Below are 24,117 nucleotides of genomic sequence, written 5' to 3' on the forward strand. Positions count from 1 at the left end.
TCGCTTGAACGAAGACACACTACTGAAGGCTTCATTTGAAAATTCCTTAAGGACAGAAGATTTCTCAAAAGCATATTTGGAAAGCGTATTTGGGTTCCAATTAAGCAGAAATAGGCGAAATGTGATTCGCTGATTTTAAAGCAGAGGCATGCGCGCGATTTTTAAAAAAGGAATTTAAAAATCAAAACAAGACTTAAATCAAAAAGGAATTGCATATTATAAATTAAATTAAAATGAATCTAAAAAATCAAATAATAATAACAAAAAAGTACATAATTTTTCAATTGCCTTTTTACATTAAAGTGCATTTATATATATATATATATATATATATATATATATATATATATATATATATATATATATATATATATATATATATATATATATATATTTTTTTTCAAAATACGAATTGATTTGAATTGATTTATTCAGTCATTCTTAGATTAAACTTTATTATTTTTATTTTATAACTTTGTTTTTATTATTTTTTGCTTTAATTTATACTCATTTTTTACTTTAATTCATTCATATTTGAGTATAAACGTTAATAAATAAAATGAATAAACATTAATATAGTATATTAATAATTATTCTAGAAATATTGCTTCTAAAATTGTTATCAAAAAATCATATGTACAGTTGTTATAAAAAATCAGTTCAGAAGTTTTATACGTAGTCTAAGAGCTCGGTTTACATTAATAAACCAATCATATATACAAAGCATTTTTTGATTAAGAAATCTTTGCACGAAAAGACTATTTTTAAATAATACAAATAAAATCAGATTTATCTAACAGTTCAGAATCACTTGAATATCTCAATAGGAAAGTTATTATGTTATAAGTCGTTTTGTTTGTAACCTAAAAGTTTGAAATACAATAAATAAATTTTTTCTTAAGTAAATGCTGCACCACCTCCTGTTAGCAATGTTCAAATTGATTCTGTTGGCATTGATTTTTTTGTTGTAAAATGGGATCAATACAATAATACTGTTTCTGGCTTCCAAGTTGAATACTCTATCATTCCGCAAACTGCAGCAAGTATTCGTGACACTGAAGACAATAGTAAAAATTTTTTTAATGTTACAAACTTATTTTCGGGAACTAGTTATCAAGTTAGGGTGAGACCAATTGGTGGCTTCAATGAAACAGTTATTAGCAACAATGAAACTGAATATGGTCAGTGGAGTGTATATGTTGCTTGTGTTACAGGTATGATTTTTTATTCTTTATAATTTATTTTAAAGAACTTATAATTTTTCAATTATAAAATTATTTTATAATTAAAAAGTTATAAATTCTTTAAAATTAAAATTTAGATTTATTTTTTTACAAGATTAGATTTAGTGAGCGAATAAAATAATTTAATATTATAATTATTTATTATTAATTAATTATTCTTGTAATTATTTTTTATTAATTAATTATTATTGTAATTATTTATTATTAATAAATTTCTATATTCTCACAATGGGGCCTAACATCAATAAAATCAAGTTCTTATTTTTTCAAACAATGCCAACTTGATATCTATTTATAAATCTATCTAAAACCAGTTAGCTTTGATTTTAAAAATATTTGGTTTCAAGTAAGCCTGCTTAAACTCATGCTGGCAGAGTTTTTTTTAAAGTTCATATTTTGAATTTTTTCAAATTAGGATTCAAATTAATTTATTTAGAGATTACATAAAACAGAAAGAAAAAGTAAAATCAAAAGCGATTCAACAACCGGAGAAAACAAGGTGATTTACTGCAATATAATTATCAGCCAATTCTAAAGCCAACTTTGTTGTTTTTTGAGATGTTTGTTAGATCTAAATAAGTTGTTCCTAATCTTGTGTATAATAAATAGAGACAGAAATGCAACTATCATGTAATATCACAGCACAGCATCGATGTTTTATATGAAATAGTATATGGTGCACTTTTATAAAACCTCAGCCAACATATTTTCAGCCAGTTTACCTTTTCTCCTTCAGTAATTTTTTTTCTTTTTTGAATTGCATTTTCTAGATATTTTGTTAAAATAAAATTGTCACGTTTTATTTTGTACAAATTAAACTTATTATTTCGTCGACATTGCTTTACAATCTCATAATAATCCTCAGGAGTGTACAAGAAATTATTTTTTCGTAATGCCATTTCTATAACACCAAAATCTGCATCGCTTGGTAAATACGATGTCCAGAAAGCAAAAATTTATGGTCGATGATTTCAATGTTATTTTCCAAGAACTGGACAACTCTTAACCACATCAATGCCATTTGAATATTTCAATTTTGCCCAGTGCACATATCACTGTAAACTATAACATGATTTTGGGTCGTCACATTTTGTCTTAGGCAACTAAATGCAATTTCCTGTGATCAGGAAATTGGATTTAGTTGTTAGTAATTATACCCTAGAAGCAGTAATTTCGTCCCACACATACATAAAAACTTTACCTTTGTGAAGATTGTGGAATCCCTTGTTTAAAATATTATTTCCTGTATGTCCATTCAACTGCAATTTCATTAATTTTTGCACATTTTCCTAAGTATAAATTAAACATATTGTTTATTTTTAATTCAGTGTTCAAATACTTTCGTTCTGGATTTCGGGATCGAGTGTAATGACTCTCAAAAGCCAGAAAACTTTTTATGTGTTCTCTAACAAATTTTATTGCGAGTTCACTAGTTCTCCTGCAAGTACCATCCATTCTCCCACACATGTCTTTTGGAATATCTTTTGCTTTTAAGATGCGATCAATCCGTCCCGTAGATATATTAAAAGTATTTATAAAAAATTTCTTACACACTAAAACGTTTTCAGGAGGAGTGCTCAAGTGATATTTATACACATCAGTTCTCAAAGTTCCCGCATAACTTCTTGGCCTTCTTCTTTTTACAGGATAACTATGAACACTTTCATGGAAAAATAAGTTTTGTTTATCAAAGTTGCTCATATTCCAAAATTGTTGAAAAATTATTTTATGTTCTGCTTCATTAAAACATTCTACACATTTTTTCGAACAGTTACAATTTTTATTTTCAAATTTTTTTTACAATTTTTATTTTCGAAGTTTTTTGTACAATATTCTTGTCCGGAATTTCACTTATCTATACTTATTCTTTGGGCATATTGTCCTTTACTTTCTTTTGCAGAATCGAAGTTTTGGCTATAAGAAACATCATCCTCGTCTGATGTACATACTAGCTCTATAATTCTCCTTCTTTTTGTAATTTCTTTAAACATGTGTTTTTATTAGTGGAATTACGCTTTTGCATAATTTGACAGATAAACCTTTTATATGTGCTTAATGAGTAATTCTAAAGAAAATGGACTTACACCATTTTCATAATCAACTGTTATGCAATTTCATTTATTAACGAATTTAAAATTGATCAAAGCATATAGATATGTTTAAATACTAACTGTAAATTATTTATAAATAAAAAGTGCACACTAAGTTAAATGTAAGTTATGTGGTTTCTAACTTTTTTTGAAAAATGGACTTACACCACTTTCAAAATAAATGGTCCATATTTGCTTTATTTAGTTATTTGTGAAATAAATACCAACAAAAAAAATAGGCCTAATAATATTGTCTATAAATTTATTCGTTAATTTATGTAAATTAATTATGTTTTCTTGAAAACTTTTACTTGTGACTTCTTTATTCTCTTTGAATCTTTAAGTTTTTATATACCATCAACTAAATAAATAATAAGATAATGTAAATAATAATATAAATAAATAATAATATAATAGTTAGAAAATATATAAGAATTAGATTTGTTATAGATTCACAGTAACACTGGTTTAATTTATTTTTTTATTTTTATTTGATTAGAAGGGCCATTGCCTCCTACATCCTTATCAATAACAAATATTATTGATACTAAAGTAAATTTAAAATGGACGCCATCTTTATCCAAAGTTGATAGCTATCAGTTGTTTATTCGTAACTCAAAGAGCTTACAAGTAACAAATCAATATGTTGTGTCAAGTGATGTTTATGAAATAGAGGTGGAGATGCTTACTCCGTCAACACCGTATTCAGTATTTATAAATGCACTTTTAAATAATCTGAGAAGTTCATATTTAACTGGTGGCTTTCAAACTAATATTTGTAAGTTATTGTTTAAAATAAAATAAATTTAAATATAAAATAAAAAAGTTTTTAGTGTAACTATTAGTGTTTGTAATAGTTAGTTATAATCCAGTTAGTATGTAACACAGAATAATTAGTATATAACACAGACCAGAAGAAGTTGTATAAAATATTGAACAGTACAAGTAGTAAAAAACACAATTGTTAATTTTATTGTTGCTTAAAATTAACTATCAGTGTTTTATTCCTTATTTATTTTTGACATTTTAAAATATTTAGTATTATTTATTTTTTTGTTATTTTGTTTTTAGTTGTTTTGTTTTTAAAATTTTTTTTGTTTTTGTTTAATAATTCATTATCTTTCAAATTTTGTTTATTTTAAGTGCATAGAAACTTAAAAAGGTAGCTAGCAGAGAGTGACTTATGTATTGTTGTTTTTTTCAACCAATTAATTTTTTTTTTGCCAGTAGTTCTTTATTATTAAAATTGGCAAACAGGTTTTGAAAAATATAGACATAAAGCAAATCATAATCAACATTGTAACTATGTGATTAAAACTTGTATTTATGTAACTTTAATAAATGATTAAAATGATGGGTGTATTTAAAATAAATATCAATCAACATTTTTTATTGATTTAACAATAATCTCTATCCTACAAACTTTAATACCCAGACCTCTTTTGAACAGGATAATTAAATATTTGACAATATTTAACAAGTTTGAATTAACTATAAATGAAAACTATAATCTTAGAGAAAATATACATAAATTTACGTAGTTATAAAATATAAACTATTAAATTTTTAAAATATATGTAAACATACATACACTGCCTCAGAAATTTAATAAGTATACAGAATTTAACATTGCATACGGAGGCCCAAATATATATGTATAGCTATCAAAAAGGATTCAAAGCTATGGTGAGGTTGCTAAGTTCTTTTAAGTTTCAAAAAAGAAATATTTAAAACCTGAGATACAATTCTGCTTAATTAACTACCATTAAGTCATTTTGTTATTTTTTAGTTATCATTTTTTTTTGTCTTTATTTGATTTGTCTATTAACACAGTACTTTTATACTTGTTAGTATTTTTAATATTAACTTAATTAATTTCGTCAAAATTTTATGCAAAAGCTTTATAAAAAGATTGTGTGCTGCAAGGTGTGTTGCAATATGTTGCAAGGTGTGTTGTTATTTTCTTTGAATTTAATACTTTGTTTAATAAAGATCAATGAGAGAAAAATAAAAAAAAAATTCAAAATGTTTTATACAAAAACTTAATGAGAAAGTTTATACTGCCTTCTTTGTTTTACTGATCATGTCACTAGGATCCAGGTAGTAAAAGACATTTAGGAAACAATCAACAGTTGTGAAACCAGCTACACTATTTTCCTGGAAAAATCTTCTTCTGAATATTTTAAAATCGATTATAACTCTTCATTGACATTTTTCTTTATTAAATCTGAATCTTAATTTTTACTTGTTAAACAGCAAAAAAAATGTAATCTATGTATCTGTTGACTATTAAAAATATAAATTTAAAATTTTGAAATATAAATCATTATACTAATACTAATTAAAGGGTAAATAAAAATGTAGTATATGTAATCTGTTGACTACTGATTTTATACTGGGTATGCACCCACATTTTATACTGGGTATGCACCCACATTTTATACTGGGTATGCACCCAGTGGAAAACCAATTTTAGTTATAAAACGTTAGTTTTAAAAAGTTTTTATAGAAAGTTTTTATTAGATTTATAGAAAGTTCTATAATTTATAGAAACTTTATAGTACAATATAAGTACAAACTGTTTGTTTAAAGCAGATTGACCATATTAAACCATTTTCTTAGATGTTTTCTTTTTTCTTTTTTAATTTCTAAGATTAAATTTTTTTTTGAATTTGTTTAACAAAGTAAAAGTATCAAAATAATTCTGATAATAATGACTTTTTCTTTGACAATTTTATTTCAACCATCATCGGATGGCTGAAATAAATGGATGAAAAAAATTTGTGGCTTGAGTTAAATAATTTTATCCCCATTTCTCTATATTCGAAACATTCGGATTTGACAATTATCTTATGAGATATTTTTCAATAATTCCATGATCGAATAGTTTTGTTTAGGTTTTTTAATAATTCTATTCCCCTAATATATATTTTAACAAGTTGACTTGTAGGTGTAGAAGCTTCATAAAGTTTTTTTGTAAAATTGTTTTTTTCTTGTAAATTCAATCAGTTTCCTTGTGTATAAAATATTGGAAAGCAATGGTCATCTTCACTAATTGAAAGAACAGCTTGAAAAAAAGTTGCGTTTTCATTATTACATTAAACCATATAATTGTAATTGTGTATAATAAATTTGTAATTTGTATTTTATAATTAAGTTTTTATAAAAAATTGTTTTAATTTCAAAATCTAGTTCATTTATTTCAATTGTGGAAGCTTACAGTTTTCCTCTCACACCTGTCAAGTTCCAAGTTATGCTACGCCTAGTTTTTTTTTCTAGTTTAATTCCTGTCTACCAATGATTTTCAAAAGCAGACAGTATTTAGAATAAGAAACTGAAAAAAAAAGTTTTCTATAGTAAATTTCTTTTTTACCTTTTTCTAAAATCTTAGAATGTTCCCAAAACTGTCATAGGTATAATTCTGACTCTCTTAATATAGATTTAGATAACAAACAGGTGGTTTATTACATTTTAAAGATTTCTTATTTAATATTTGTCATTTTTGTGTTCCTTAATTATCTAAAATGTATCCAAGTGTCTGTTTATATTTTACTTAAATTGCAGAAAACGAGTTGATAATTTTTATAAATTTTTTTGCAGCTCCTCCTGAAGCTCCAAATAACTTATCAGTAAGCAATATTCTTGAGACATCTGCTGAGCTGTCATGGGTTGATCCTCAAAATGGTCAAGATATTGTTAGTTACATGATAGAACTTTCGGAAATGTCATCTAATGAGAATACATCAGTGTTTTTATCTAATTCTGTAAACTATGTTGTAATAGGATTAAAAATAGCCACTAATTACACATTTAGAGTTCGTTCAGTAAGTGTTATGAGTGATATTATTTCAGAATGGTCTTCAGTAGTTGGTTTTAAAACATTAATTGCAGGTATTTTAAAATTAACTGCAGGTATTTTATATAACTTTAAATAATTTTGTAATTAGCTGTTACAAATAAAAATTTATTCCATAAAATAGAAAAATTATCTTTCCAATCATATGAAATATGCAATAGTGTGTTTTTTTTTTTTTTAGCTTTACCACCACCACCAAGATTTGTTTCAATTACTAATGTCAGTAAAGAAAGTGCCCTGATTACATGGGAAACACCTACAACACTATATCCTATTAATAGTTACAACATTGTGTATAACATAATAGGCATGCAGCCAATGTCTCAAAAAGTTCCAGGTGATGTAAACTCATATACTTTGATGAATTTAGTTTCAGGAACACAATATAGTGTTGCTATCCAAGCTGTTGTTTTAAATGACGTATTTGGAGAGTTTTCAGTGGACAATATCTTTGTAACTGGTAAGTAAAATTTTCTTGAAAATCTTTTTGTAACAATTTAGTATTATATCTTTACAAACTAATTAATTATTAAGTTTATTAGTATATTAGTAAATACTGAGATTCAAGATTAAATAAAGTGATTAATTATATGTTTGATGATGTGTCTAAAGAATTGATAACTGACAAGTTTCTGAATCATCTGAAGATTTGCAATGTTTTTGATCAAAAACATTGTAAACTGGATATTATTTTGTTAAAAGTTCGGTCACTGTCAACTGTCAGTTTTCCTTCAAAATGTAATTTTATTGAGTTAAGCTTTTTCAAAAGTTGAGTTTTTCATACTTGACCCATAAACAGATTTTAGTGCTTTAGATAAAAAATGTCTAGATGTCATTAGGACAACACATGCCCGTGTGGTAGCTAAAGGAAAATAGTTATATACTTATATGAATTCTTAACAATGGTGCAGTTTTGAAACAAGTAGTTGTCAAAACATTTACATCATCAGATTTACATGCTTTTTTTTATTTTTATAAAAAAAACTCAACTTTTGTTTATAAAAGAAAGATTTTTTACACAATTTTGTAAATATTTTTTTTAATTTTTACTGATATATTTAATGAATGATATATAATTTTTTCCAAATAATGATTTAAAGCTGGCCCAAAACCGGTTTCAATTACAATATCTGCTATTAGTGATTCATCTGCAAATGTTTCATGGAATGTCTCAAGCGTAGACTACAGCAGCTCTATTGTCATTCTCTTTGATAATAGTATTAAAGTCATAAATACCACAAAATTATTCACAAAAAATGTCTCATGGTATACATTTACAAATCTGGCACCAAACAATCCTTATATAATAAAGATTTTTGTCAAAGATGAAAATAATATATCTAGTTCAGAAGCTTCAAATGGATTTCGTACTAAATTAGAACCAGGTATTGTTTTTTTTTATTCTTTTATAAGTTTTAAAGTTTTTATTGAATATCTGGATTAAATGCATTCCTAACTTTGTTCCCAATCCCTAATTCATTACCATTCAATACTTAATTGTAATTTTCTTTAATTTAATTTTCTTTAATTTCTCAAATAGGTCTTTTACAATAACTGTAAAAGGCTTATTTGAGCTTCCACTTAAGTCTTTTACAATAACTGTAAAAGGCTTATTTGAGCTTCCACTTATAGTAGAGAACTGAATTTTTTTCATAGCTTAATCCGCCTAACATTTTGTGTAAATGCAATCCATAAGCTGCTAGATCATGAGAAATAATTTATTAATTTTTTTTCTCACTTTGTCTAGATTTTATTAACTTATAAATTAATGTGTTTCATTAAACAAAACTCAAAACGATTTTAAACAGATTAGTTGTTAGCAAATTGAAAACATTGAAAAACAGTGTTTTAAAATTAAATTTAAGATAATCGAAGAAAATGCATTTTATTATCTAGTTGTATAAACAACAAATTTAAAAAAAAACTTTAAACAGAATCTGGTTTTGATGTAGTAAACATCGAATAAGTTTTTATTGAAAATAAAAAATTTTTAGTTTTACCATTACCAACTTTGTTACCAGTTTTTTATCACTAAACTTATTATTATTGGTAGTTGTATTATCAACAAGAATCTTTTTACATTCTTTGTTTTTTATTTTTTTATAGTATAGATCTAGGAAACACTGTTAGACTATTTCCTTTGGGGTTTTGTAAAGCAAAACGTCTATGCTCTAAAAACAATTGAGGACTGTTTAAAATTTACTGAGTTTAGTAATGAAATATATATATCCATAAGTGACTGAAGTTATAGTATTTTAAAATTTTATTGATTTTATAGAAAAAAAGTACTTAATATTTAAAACATCTAATCATCCAAAACAAATTACTGAAATGCTAACTTTTGAGAATGAACTCATTGATCTTGTAAAACACATTAAGTTTCAAAAGGTACACAGCAGTTTTTAAAATAAAACAATGATAAAACAACCAATCTTTACAATTTATCTAAAAGTGATTATAACCACTTGTTAAGAAATGCCATCACTTCAAACTACAAATTATCTAGCTCAAACATAAAATTCTATATTATAAAAATACTAATTTATTGAATAAAAGGAGTGAGATTGTTTCTAAGTGTATGCATAGAAACAGATTCCTTCTTTCCCAATATGACACTAGCGATTAAAAAAGATGTTTTTCCATATTATTATTATTACTATTATTATTATTGCTATTATTGTTATTATTGTTATTATTATTATTATTATTTGACGTCAGAACTCATTCCATTATTTTTTTTTTTAATTTTGTAACGGTTTTTTAATGTACTTTTGAAGGGATTTTTCTTGATTTAAATATATGGTGGATGAGTGCCGCAAACAACATGAAGCTTTAAGTACCTTAAAAAAGTTTTTTTTTTTCATCTTTTTTATTTATTTATGGATCTATTTTGTGATTATTTCATTTTGTGATATTGATCACTCTCAAATCGAAAAAAAATTGAATAATATTACATAATCAAAACAACAATATATATATAAAGATATAAGAATATATATATATATATATATATATATATATATATATATATATATATATATATATATATATATATATATATATATATATATGTATATATATATATATATATATATATATATAAAAAGAAAAACATTATTGCTTTTCTTTAATCATAATTTATGTAGTGGTGGTAATAAACTTCTCCTTAAAATTGCGCTTATTATTACCGGCATTTCAAAGAGGTTCAGCACCAATACCTACTTTATCCTCTCACATAAACATCATCGCATTTATGCTTTACACCATGATTTATGCCTGCTTCTTTTTACAGTAGTTTATATTTCAAGTAAAAGATTATTTGAATCAACATTTTAGTTTGTGTTATTTGGTGAATAATGAAATAAGCAATCATATTTGAATAAATTGTTCAATATGAATGACATTAAAAGGTTGTTTGTATCCAGCAGGTGCATTATGATACATTTTTAGACAACTTATAAAGACAAGACAAATTCAAAATTTTGCTGAGCAATACCTCAGCAACACCTTGACTCTTGTAAACAGAGTTAATGTGTTTGGCTACTGTTGAAAAGTTTAAGAACATTCTGGAAGTTTTTTAAAATTTATAGAATACTCTGGAAAATTCTCTTTCTCGAAAGTTCTAACAGTTCAAGAATATTTTAAAAGAATCCTTAATTCATCCATGTCATCAAAAATTTTTTGGTCACAGGAGCAATTTTTTTGTGCTACAGCTTTTTTTTTTTTTTACTTATTTTCAGCTAAGCGAGTTAGAAAATAAACCTTCATCCCAACGACAAAGTAATAATAAAGTTTTATTACAAATAATCTTGATAGTTACAAATAATCTCTTAACCATTTGTATATAAATATTTTTTAGCTTTTTTTGTTTAAATTATTATTTTCTGTATTTATTATTTTTTTCAGGTCATGCTATTTAAAAGAAAAATAGTTAAAAATTACCTAAAATTTATTAAAACATGTCTATTAGTCTGTAAATTTGATTCAAATTTTTTTTCTCTGCATCAATATTTACACATGGCTTAAACACAAATCTTAGTGTTTTTTGAAAGCTTTGTTTAAGCAATCAGGAAATCTGAAGAGTTTTTATGTCATTCATGGAAATCAGTATTTGTTAAATTTTTTAAATATATTTGAACTTACTTGGTTTATCTCTTGGTAAACTAAATAAGTTAACTTGTATCAATTTTCTATTAGGTATACAGTTTTTTGTTTTGACAGATGTAGTCAAACATGAAAAAGTTATTATGGTTTTGGTTATATTTTTTGTGATGTTAATGATGACTTTTTAAAGTTTTTAAACCCTTTTAAACTGATGTGGTGATCTAGGTTTTCATCATCTTTGGCTGAAAAAATATATAAAATTCAAAAAACTTATATTTAAAATTTTTATCATTCCATTTTTTTTATTGTTGTTTTTATTATTCTTTATAATTTTCATTAATAAACTAGATTATATAGAGTGCTTGTCTACTATGCAAAATGTCTAGGGTTAAAAAACCACCACGTCTCTGTTTATACTCAGCACATATTCCATATATCTTGTCTGACATATGTTCATATCCATGTCTGTCAAGGTCCATGTTCTTGTCTTTCAAAGGTAATGTATATATGTATGCAAGTATAGGGTTAAGAAAAAATGTTTACTAGAATTATACTATAATTGTTTCCTTGGCAATTTCTTGGATAATGTGGATTGTTGGTTTTTATATATATATATATATATATATATATATATATATATATATATATATATATATATATATATATATATATATATATATATATATATATATATATATATATATATATATATATATATATGTATATACACATATGTGTGTGTGTATATAAACCAAAAATATTTTAGAGTTCAACATTGTGCACTATGACAATCCTCCTTATTTGGTCCCAGTAGACCACCATAAAAAATATCTGGACTCAAAGTCACTGTTTAGCTGAAAAAGCTGTTTAATAAAAAAACTCCTGTAATATTCAATCTTTTTATAAAATAATCAAATTAACTTAAAGTTAATCATCCAATGCATTAATTCTGACTGCTATACTGAAATTTTGAAAAATTTCATAGTTCTTTTGTTCTTTATTGTAATTGGATTGTTTTGAGATATTTTCTAAAATGAAATACCACAGAATACAAAAAAAAACTAGGTGGTGCAAGAATTATAAGAAATTAGGTGGAATTATAAATTATATTGGATTTATATTGGATATACATTTGATTTATATTGGAATTATATTGGGTTTATATCAAATTATATTGGATTATATAAATTATAAATGATTATATAAATTTGATGGAATTATAAGAAATTAGGTGGTACTAGAGTTAACTGTTGTTGGAAAAAATATATTTGAAAAACAGAAATATAGCCATAAAGTTTTTTTTTTTAATCTAAACATTCTCAATTTTTGTTTTACCTTCTGCTGGTTGTCTAAAACCACCATAATCGTGTCTTGGAGCCTTTCTTCAGAATGTTTCTGCCAACAAAATCTTGCACCAATTTGATGTGTCTTTCAGTCCTGTCAAAACAACTGCTAATTGATGTACACTAGACAAAAATGCCTTGGAAGATCTATTGTTGAGATTTTTCTCCAAATTTGACATGTTTTCTACTTTCCATAAGAGAATGTCATCTTTGATTACCAAAAAAAGACTCCTGAGAAACAAAGTCTGATAGCTTAAAAAGGGGACAGACCTGTGTAAAAGGTTTTGGTTGTTTTTCGTCAAAGCTGTTCATCTTTGGAACATCATATTTTAACAATTCCACAAGAATACCCATCCTCTCTTTCTCCTCTAAGCGTTGGTCAGCTAAAGCAAAGATAACACACTGTAATGTAAAATACTAAATGTGTCTGAGAACACCAAGATTAAGAGTTTTGCCAATCTTTTTGTTCTTCTTGGAGTAAAGTGGATCTATCGTGATCTACGATAAAATCTTGAATGCTTTAAGATCATTGGATGGAGCCTGAGCTGCCATTGGGCTCTTCAGGAAGAAATAAACTGTGAAAGATCACAATAAATTCTTTTCATCCTGTATCATCTTAATCTAATTGATACTAAGTTGTTTGTAGTAATTCTTGGTCATTTGCATTGCTAACAGATACAATCAATCAGCCATAAATCTGGCTTCCTGATGTACACCAGGTTTTAAAAACCTGAAGTTCATCAAATCTACTTTGAGGTTAAAAACTACCAGTTGTCATAAATTTCTTGTAATCACCTCTGTCAAAAATATTTGTTTTAAGAGCTGTTGTGCACAACTGCATTGTTTCATTTGCAAAATTCAGTCTTCTTCATTCAGCCAGTGCTTTCGCGCTTTGGTCTTTTTGCGCTTGCCTATACACCCACAAAAACTTTAATGAACGCATAAAAAAGCTTGCCAAAAAAATAAAAGTATTTTGTTTAAAATTGCAACAAAACTTTTTTTGTTAATTTCTTTTACTAGTTCTGTTTTAATTATTGTATTTAGTATTTATTCAAAACATTTTTTCACCTATTTTATTTTAATTTAATCAACAGAAAAAATAAATTTTTTAAATTGCGCAGGCTAGCTTAAAATTGATCATCCAACCAGCACTTTTTCGTGCGCAGGCATTAATTTTCAAACAGGGAAGACTGAAGATTGTAAAAGGGGTTTCCAAGGGTAAACTCAGTTCCAATTAAATTTTTCAATGTTGACCAGTGTATACACACCTTTTTCAATCTCAAGCCAAAGATCTTTTTGTATAAGGATTGACTGAGTCTCTTTTTTTCTCCCCCGTAGTTCCATCATAACATGATATACATGTCGTTCCATTATATAATTTAATATTAATATTTATTTTTAATATTAATATTTTCTCTCATTACTCTCAGAAAAAATGAAAAGAAAAAAAATGCATATATAGTAACTTATTTAGTAAAGCATCATGGACTGCACATTTGCCAATGAATTAGGCAAGAGAAAGAAAAAACCGTAATATTTCTAATAGAATTAAGTTTTTCAGTGTTTGAGTGAATTGTGTCAGCACAATAAGCTATGATCTGGTTTTTGAAGTCATAATATTCTACAAGACTTAGGGTAGCCAGTGCTTAATCTTTCTCTTTGGAGGAGGATACTTCAATAATCCCAGAAGAAAGTCAAGCGAACCGGACTCTGGAGAGAAAATATTTAATTGTCAACCTTTCTACTGTTTCCGAAATCTTGACCTTCATCCTATGCTGTTTGTTAACTTTGTGTCAAAGTGAAGAACAACTTTTAAACCCCTAATTTTATCCAGGTTCCACTCTCTTACTGTAAGTGCGTTGTTCTCTAATTTCGTTTTTTCTTACCATCTGCAGAATGTTCAACATGTTAATATCTACTTTTCAGCTTGTAATAGGGAAGACAACATCGCTGTTTCAGCTCTTATGCTAACTTGATACCTAAAAAAAATTTAAATTTTTAAAATAATATAGGATTTAAGTTGTTTTAACTAAAAGTTTTATATACATTTGTAATATGCTTCACTTTTTTATATATAAACTTATTTACCTTGTCATAAATGGAATCCACTTATCGAAAACATCATTCAGACTGAGTTAAAGACAAATCTAGGTTGAATTATACATTTTTTTTTTCTTTACAGTAGGAGTCTCAAAGTCTAAATCATAATCTGTTCCACTACACCCACTAGAGAATTACTACTCAAAAATTCTCAAAGCTTCTTCTTCTGCTGCTTTCTTCAGTAATTGGCTTTCTTTTTTTGCTCAACATTTTCTCTCAGTCTTCCAGTTGCTTTTCTTCTACCATCTTCCTCAGCAGGTTTTTCATCCTTTTCTTACCTTCAGCAACTATTTCAGCAAATGTTTTATCATTTTTGTAGGAAATCTTGACCATGTCCCCTTTCAAACATCTCTTCAAAAAAAAAGAATCCTCCTATACAGCCTCTTTACTCCTTCTAAGATTCTGGCTAACTTGAGAATGTCTTCCTTGTGTATAGGAAACAAACATTGACCTTGTCTAAGAAATTTTGAGTATGTTGGCTCATGATTTTTTTGCTCATCTCTAGGGTTCTCATCTTCAAAACTTTAAGGTACTGGGTAAAGAGCAATGATTCTAGTCTTAAATTAAAAAGTTACAACATTTAAAAAATGTCAACAATCTAAAATATAGCATAAAAATTTATGTGTAAATATATGTCACAGATAATTATGTTTCACAGAGTACTTAATCAAAAGACATCAAATTTTTGGATTACAATGTTTTGATTGCAGTTGAATGACTCTGAATAATCTAGTGAATTCTGCAACAAACTTCCCCACAGGTTGGAAGTCAATTTGGAGAAAATATCTGGAAGAATTTTTTATCTGTTGGAGTACCCAACAGATAAAGAATTCTTCCACTATTTTTCCAACATGTCCTGCACTAGCCTCAAAATTACAAAATATACATTGTTTTTATATATATTTTACATATATGTAACAATTATCATCAAGTAATTAAATTTATATTATTTAAATTAGAATTAAGTAGCAGTATAAAATATACTGGTACTGTTTTTCATCCTAGTAACTGATAATTTATTAAAATTTTTTTAATTTTTTTAAATATATTTGCAGAGTTTTAAAATAAAATGAAAAAAAACTCTGCAGACTGTATATGAAGTTTTTTTCTAAAACACCTTTTTCAGCTTAACAATGACTTTGAAGTCAGGTGTTTTTATGGTGGTCTACTGGGAGCAAATAAAATAGGATTGCCATAGTGCACAATTTCGTAATAAAAAAATGTATATATATATATATATATATATATATATATATATATATATATATATATATATATATATATATATATATATATATATATACACATAATATATATATATATATATATATATATATATGTATATATATATATATATACATAATATATATTTATATATATATATATATATATATATATATATGTATATATATATATATATATATATATATATATGTATATATATATATATATATATATATGTATATATATATATATATATATATATAGATATTATATATATTTATATTATATATATAAATGTATATATATATATATATATATATGTATATATGTATACATATGTATATTATGTATAAGTATATATATATATATATATATATATATATATATATATATATATATATATATATATAAATATATATATATATATGTACATATATATATTTATATAACTATAAATACATTAAAAAATATATATTATAATATATAAAAAATATAAATTCTTTTTGGTTACACACACTCTTTTTTCCCCACTTTCTCTCTTCCTCGACCTTATAACTAGTTAACACTAATTGTAAGCCTCTAAACTCTTTAAGTGGAGTATTCACATTAATTTCAAGTCTCTCAACTCTTTAAGTTGGTTGTCCTTCTACCAAGAATGTGGTTGGGATAAAATCTCAAAACATTTTGCACTAAAGACAAGAAGCTCTAATTGCTGCACCACAAGTATATGTGCAGTTTTAAAAATATGTTTTTTTATATTCAGAAATATAACTTTTAAAAGTTTCAATGATCTAAAACTTTTTCAGTGATTAAATAAAAAAAGCAAAATAAGGTTTTTGAAACAAAGTTAATCTTGTAGATGTTCTGAATGCTCCTACGAATACTTCTGTCAGTATTCTTAGTCCATCAAGTGTTCTTTTTCAATGTAACACAGTATCTTTGGCAGTGGCATATGAAATCAGAATTGAAGGCAATCCAAACCCAAGAGTTCCACTTTATCGCACAGATCAGTTTTCTGCTTTCTTAGATAGTTCTCTTATTCAAAAAATGCAAATCAAAGATTTGGTTTCTGGGTATACATACTTTCTCAGTGTACGTGCTATTTTTGGAGACATATATTATGTAGGTCAATGGTCACCTGTTGTTCCTATTGTTTTATGTAAGTTGTGTTGAATTTTGAGTTATGCATATTTTAAGGGTCTATTGTGACATTTAGTCTATTATGCTTTCACTATTTTAACATTTTTTTTTAGATGGTGGAAGACCTCCATCTCAAATTCAAATCACCAATATCAATGAAAATAGTGCAATAGTTCGGTGGACTCAAGCGTATGATCGTCTAACATTAAGCCGTCTTAATATCAAGTATTTTATAAGATTAGAGGATGCTGATGGTAAAAGTAATTTAATAAACATCACATTTGCTATACCACAAGGGAATTATGGAAAATTTCTGTCATTTAAGTTTCCCAATTCTTTAGTCAGCAATTCTAACTACAAAGTATCTATTTTTTGTGAAAAAGATAATATTAATGGAACTGCTAATGTAACCACATTTAAAACTTCTATGGGTACGTTGAATATTTTAAATTACATATATTAAGTTTTCATTTTTTTTAATTATAAACTTTATTCAATTATTTAACTTAATTGTTTAACTCAAGATAAATAATAAACGATAATAAACAAATATAATATTCAAGTTTTACAAAAGGTTTTAAATAATGCATTTTTTTGTAGGTAGAGCTACACAAATTTTGAAAAACTTACTTTTAAGGTTGGATGTGGGTTGCCATCATTTTTGCTAATGATATATTTTTTCTACTTTCATAGTTTTTTACTGTTGTAAATCAGTTCACATAAATCATGTCATAAGGCCTTAGACCACTTGCTGTTGTAAAAACACATAAACTCACAATAATGAAATGCAATTTAAAATTTTGTTTTGCTGTAACTAACATCCTTCATTTTTGATTATATCTTTCCAAACCCAAATCTCAGTCAATGTATTTAACTTAACACACTCAAAACTGTCAAAAAATACCAATATATTTATATATTAAATAAAGCTAAACAAATCTTTATCTTGTTTCTAAAAGGCATTTTGGGTAATTTTTAAAAATAATTTTTTTAATTTATTATTATTATATTTATTACTTTTTTATTTATTATTTTTATATTACAACTCTTCTTAATTTTAATAGAAACAAAAATATATTAAACAACAATAAATAAAAAATATTTAAAAAATATTATGGAAGATTTAGAATTTTAGTTTTTTCAAAACTAAAGTTCTAAATCTTATATAACTTAGCCTTTATTATTATTATTTACTAGATTATTATAATTAGTATTATAATTACAATTTATAGATTATCATCTGTTTAGTGGTTGTGCTTATGTTGTGTTTAGTGTTGTGTTTACATTGAAAGAAAATTTTAGTTTAGTAATTAATGACTGTTGTGGCATCACAAATAATGTCTGCTGTGGCATCATCAATTGATGACTGCAATTGATCATTTGCAGAGTTTTCTCTTTTTACGATTTAGTACATTCCAAGCTGAGATAAATGAATATGGAGTCTGCTTTTTCTCTTTCTTTAATATACAGAAATGAATCCATATAATTTTGATAAATCATTTTAATGCTGTACACAAAAAATTTAAAACAGTTTTTTTTAAGTTCGATTTGAAACAAAAACAAATTTTATTTTATAAAAGAATTTCTGGTTGATTCTGGTTTTTATTTGTTGATTTTGATTGGCTAATTTGTTCACTAGAATAAAGGATAGGGAGGAGGGGTATGGAAAAATTTGTGATGACACAGATGATTTGATTGAGTTCTTTAAGTTTTTAGAGCATTACAAATTAAGCTTGAATATTACCTTCTTATTATTTTATTCTTATGTGAACATTTTATGTCATTCTACAAATTCTGTTATATATTTTTTTATTTTGTTTTAAAAAATGAAAAAAATTACTTGTTTTATTAATCTTTTTTTTTTGTTTTGTTAAAATCTATAAATAAAAGAAAAATTTGGTATAAATTATCAGACATCCAAAAAACTCATCCAAAAGTTGATTTGAATCAGTGTGGTTTAAATTTGTTTGAACAGTAAACAGTAATTGCTTAACTTTGACATTGTCACAGTAAATGCTTTTTCAGAAAGCTTTTACTGTGACAATAAGAAAACAAGTTCAGAAGCTCATATTGGCACAGTAAATTATTAAAATAAATTAAATTAATTAATTTTGAAAATATCTGCAGAAACATACGTTGACTGAGAATTTGTGTTAAGGAATTTTCTTCACATGTTTTGTGTAAAAAAATGCTTTTTAATAACATGTATCAAATAAATTTGTTTTTAGCTTTAGTTCCTCCTCGTCAGGTTTACTATCTTAAAATTACATTTTTTGATAACAAATGTACACTTTCATGGCAAGGTATTTCTGAGCGCTCTGATATCTTATATTACGAGATTTTTTTGCTTTATAATTACCCAAATGTTACCAAAAGCTTTACTTTTAAAACTTCTGATGCCAAAACTACCAATCATCAGTTTTTTGAATTGAAGAAAAATATTTTCTACTATGTTGCTGTTAGAGCTGTTGTTTCTGAGCAAGATATTTCTAATTCTAAAGGAGTCTGGTCGTTGCCATTAATATTTCAATCAAAAGGTGAAAAGCAGTTTGTTTTCTCATTAAAATTCTCTTAATGTATATATGCAATGGTTTCAAATTAATCATTTAGAATAAAATAAAATCAAAAAAAAAATTTAAGTTTTAAAATTAAATAAACAATATTCACAGTAGATTATTTAAAGTTATTATATTAGGCTGTTAGCTTCCATCTTTCTGTGAAAAATATTTATACCATTTTTGATTTGGTTGTTTCATTTTCTTTTTTCGTTTTTTTATTCTTTATTGCATTTTAAAAAAGTCCATAGGAAAATATAAAAAATTGAAAAATAATAAAAATTTACACGTTTTCCAGTAAACACAAAAACAAGTTTAACAAGTTGAAAAAACGTTTTAATACGTTATAACACATTTTTTGATGACTAAAACACGTTTTATGTTTAACATGTTAAATTAATTATGTTTATAAAATATATTAATTAATATTTATATATTACATGTACATTAGGTTAGGGTTTGGTCGGTTTTACATTAGGTTAGGGTTTGGTCAGGTTGTACATTAGGTTAGGGTTTGGTCAGGTTGTACATTAGGTTAGGGTTTGGTCAGGTTGTACATTAGGTTAGGGTCAGGTTGTATGAAGGATTTAAAAAAATATTTGTTTATTACTCTTCTTTTTTTTAATAATAATAATAATAATAATTTTTAAATAATAATAATAATTTGTAAAAATAATAATAATTTGTAATAATAAATAGATAATAAATAATAATATATTGTCAGGATGGATAATAAATAGTCCAGAAAAAATAAATTTAAACAAGAACAATTATAATTGTTCATAAAATCCATGAAATCTTAAAATCAACAATTTACTTATAGAAAGTCTTTTTTATTTTCTGTTAAACAAGCAATGCCTAGTTATTATATTTTTGAATAAAAATTAGGAAAAAATTCAAAATAAATTTTTTGGCCAACACCAACATTTTTATTACATGTTGACATTTTATAAATTAAAATGAGCAAAATGTATTAGTAACATTAGTTTTAATTGAAATCGAGAGCTTTTTTTGTCTTCATTTCGCTTAGGGCCTTCGAAGGTGGGGAGGGGTGGGCAAAAGGGATGGTTTGCCCTTTTGATATTTGCCTGGATAGCAGATATCCAAGGGGCGCCAAATGAAAAGAAGGTACTTAAAAAAGAAAAAAAAAATTGTAAATAAGGGCGCCAGGGTTGCTGTTCCAGCATGACGGCCCTGATATCACTGGTCAGGTTACTGATGATCTTTTGAAACTTTTACTTATAGCAAAAGTATTAAGAATGGTTAAATGTTTGTACTTTTTGCCATGCAAGATGTTTATATTCATTGTCTAAAATTAAAGAAACAGAAAGATCTTTTTCTTTATTGATAAATGCGACCAATCTTTTCAATGCCAAAGATCTGTAATAAGTTTTGAGGCTGAAGAGGAACTCATTGATCCATTAGTTGGAGTTTGATGTTCAGTGGTAAAAAAACTAAGGAAATGTTACTCTATAGATACTATCAATGTGCTATGAAGTATCTTTAATAAACGCTATTTTCTTCTCTTATGTAAAACCTATTTCTTCATTCTTTGAACAGTCTATACATACTATACATCCATTTTGAATGTATCGGCAAAATAAGCGTTTAAATCTTTTGAAACAGGTCATTTTGATTTATCTATAACAATAATTTTATTACCCATTATATTTTCTACTGCCATTCTAGTAAGATATTTTTCTATAGTTTCCCCAATGATTTATGATTTCCTTATATCTTTTGCAAATTTGCAAATCTCAGATTAAAGATTAAGTGACTTAGTAGTTTGCGTAAAAAAATACAAATTTGTTTGCATTTCAAATTTCATCCAGTTTACAACCGTGTAAAATTGTCGGAATTGTTGTTTTCTTTCACGGTGTGGTCATTTCAGTTGGGCAAAAATTGGTATTTTCCTAGTAATGTCTTGAAAAGAACAAACTTTTTTTTTTTATCTATGGAGCTGTCCATTTATAATGTCAACTAAATCGGATGATCTAAAATTTTTGACAATTATTGACAAGGAGGAGGGTGAAGTTCGAGAAAAGTTTACATCATTAATGTTATTTTTATTAATAAATCTAATTACTTTAAAAAAAGAAAAAAAAGAAAATTTTTTTTTATTTTAAATATTTATTTTTTTAACGAAAGGTGGTAGGGGTAGGGTGTAATTAAAAGTTGATGTAATTTTGACAAGTTATTTACCTCCCAATGTTAAGGTAACCGCTACAATAGGGTGGTTTAAAAAACAACATTTATGAAAAATATCTGCTGGCACCCCCTTAATGTGTTCTATATAATAAAATAACATTGGATAAGTCCTATTTCAAAAAAAAAAAAAATTATTAATTTAAAAAAAATTTAAACTATTAATAAAATTGAATCATAAGAGATATTACTGGATTTTTGCAATATCTCCTAATTAAAACACACTGCGCATATGCACCAGCACTTTAACATTTATATTTTACACATAGGAGCTATTACCTGATAATATGTATATGCACATACACATGCATGCACACTCACGCTGACATATTATTTGGGTAAAAGATATTTTTTTTTAGTGTCGATTGCAAAACCCTACGATTTAGTTATTTTTAACAATGACACTTCTGCAAAAATCAAATGGAATGTAATAAACATGAATGATATTCTCTATTATGTAGTTGAACTTTATACATCAGAATCTGGAAGTTTATATTTTAGAACAGATGGATCATCACCTTCACTAGATATTTACTCTTTATTTCCAAATACATACTATCAGTTTAGAGTACATGCCGTCGGAACCCAAGATAATGTTGGGGAATGGTCAGCCTGGGAGTCTGTTGTTACTCAAAGTAATTTTTCGATGATTTTTTTTTATTTACTAATTTTAATGCAACAACTTATCATTATTTTATATAATCAAAAAAAGAATATAAATATATTCGTTTTTTGAAATGAAAATATATGTATGTATGTATGTGTGTGTATATATGCTTTTCCGTAATTTTAATCATTTACAGACTTCTTGTTTTTGGTAAAAAAATTTATTTGCCAGTTAGTTACGGTAACTATGTCATTATGAATAAATTTTAATTATAGTAAATATGTTATTAGCTGATTTGATTGGTTTTTTATTAGTTTTTTTTTATATTTGTATTTACAGGTAAGATGGAGGTTTCTAAGGTTCATTCTATTAATCACAGCAATCGCAGTAACTCAGGTGTCATTATTGGAGTAACGATTGGTGTTGTTGGCATAGTTCTTATTTTTGCTTATGTTGTTAGAACATTATGGAAAAAAAAGTACAAACCTACAAAGTTCAAACAGTTTGAAAATAGTGTCAAGTATTCGAAAAATTCATTAAAAGAACAAATCAATGTCCAAAGAACATCTTCATAAATTGAATATATAATTTTAATATTACAATATTTTAGTTGACTATTATATATATATATATATATATATATATATATATATATATATATATATATATATATATATATATATATATATATATATATATATATATATATATATATATATATATATATATATATATATATATATGTATATATATATATATATATATATATATATATATATATATATATATATATATATATATATATATATATATATATATATATATATATATTGTATATACATATTTCCTAATGAGGTCCAACGTTTATGACGGATGCGTTTTTGTTTTGTTTAATATTGATTATTAATGTACAACTGTTTACATCTAACCGTTTTTTAAGCATAATAGTGTTTTACAAACAAGTGATTATTTTGATAAGTGTATTTAACAAATATATGATGTTGGAATAAATTTAAATGCATTTATGTAATCAAATATGCTCCTGTGCCACCGCAAGAGAAGACTTTCATTATAAGTTTCATAATAAGCACACAAATTATCTAAGCTGTTTAAAGCAGCACTTAGATCGTAAAGTAACATAAACTGAAATTATTGATCGCGTTTATCATTGTTATCATTGTTTATGTAATTGGTAAAAGTTATATTGCTAAAGTTATTAAGTTATACAGATTGGACTTTGTGCACAGTGTCCATTCTAGACATTACCATTATATATTTTACATCGTATACAAGACATATTTTTGAGTAGCACCAGTAATGCAGTTAATGATTTCGGACTCAAAAAAGTCTCCAGTTTGTAATCTTTCTTTAATCTCATATAGCGGCATTAGAAGAAAGGGGGACCCTACATAATAAATAGCACTTATTTGATAGTTCTCAGTTATCTTTAGATTTTTCTTAAAAAATGTTAAACTACATATAAATTTTAGTAAATTTCATGGTTTTTGCAGAAAAGCTTTTTTTATACAGTAGTTTATCAAATATTTTTATTACCAAAGTGATAACAACAATCGTTATTGCTATAATAATTTGTTATCGCCGTAATAGTAAGAATATTTTATTTATAAACTATTATCTAAGATGTGTTT

General features: G+C 25.5%; 1 protein-coding gene across 2 annotated transcripts in view; it reads left to right on the forward strand.

The window, feature by feature from the left end:
* Positions 1–23,070, forward strand: part of LOC100200954 (fibronectin) — a 31,103-nt gene extending 8,033 nt beyond the window's left edge. Inside the window, exons 3-12 of one of the 2 annotated variants that reach the window (XM_065787346.1) lie at positions 903–1,214; positions 3,834–4,112; positions 6,935–7,225; positions 7,372–7,650; positions 8,291–8,575; positions 16,821–17,120; positions 17,215–17,532; positions 19,330–19,638; positions 22,221–22,496; positions 22,808–23,070. In XM_065787346.1, coding sequence (XP_065643418.1) covers positions 903–1,214; positions 3,834–4,112; positions 6,935–7,225; positions 7,372–7,650; positions 8,291–8,575; positions 16,821–17,120; positions 17,215–17,532; positions 19,330–19,638; positions 22,221–22,496; positions 22,808–23,043 — 2,885 coding nt within the window. In that variant the 3' untranslated portion in view covers positions 23,044–23,070. The remainder of the gene's footprint in view (positions 1–902; positions 1,215–3,833; positions 4,113–6,934; positions 7,226–7,371; positions 7,651–8,290; positions 8,576–16,820; positions 17,121–17,214; positions 17,533–19,329; positions 19,639–22,220; positions 22,497–22,807) is intronic. The other variant, XM_065787347.1, reaches the window with a different exon arrangement.
* Positions 23,071–24,117: the final 1,047 nt, after the last annotated feature.

Source organism: Hydra vulgaris, chromosome 01, assembly GCF_038396675.1.
Source record: "Hydra vulgaris chromosome 01, alternate assembly HydraT2T_AEP".
Taxonomy (NCBI): Eukaryota; Metazoa; Cnidaria; class Hydrozoa; order Anthoathecata; family Hydridae; genus Hydra; species Hydra vulgaris.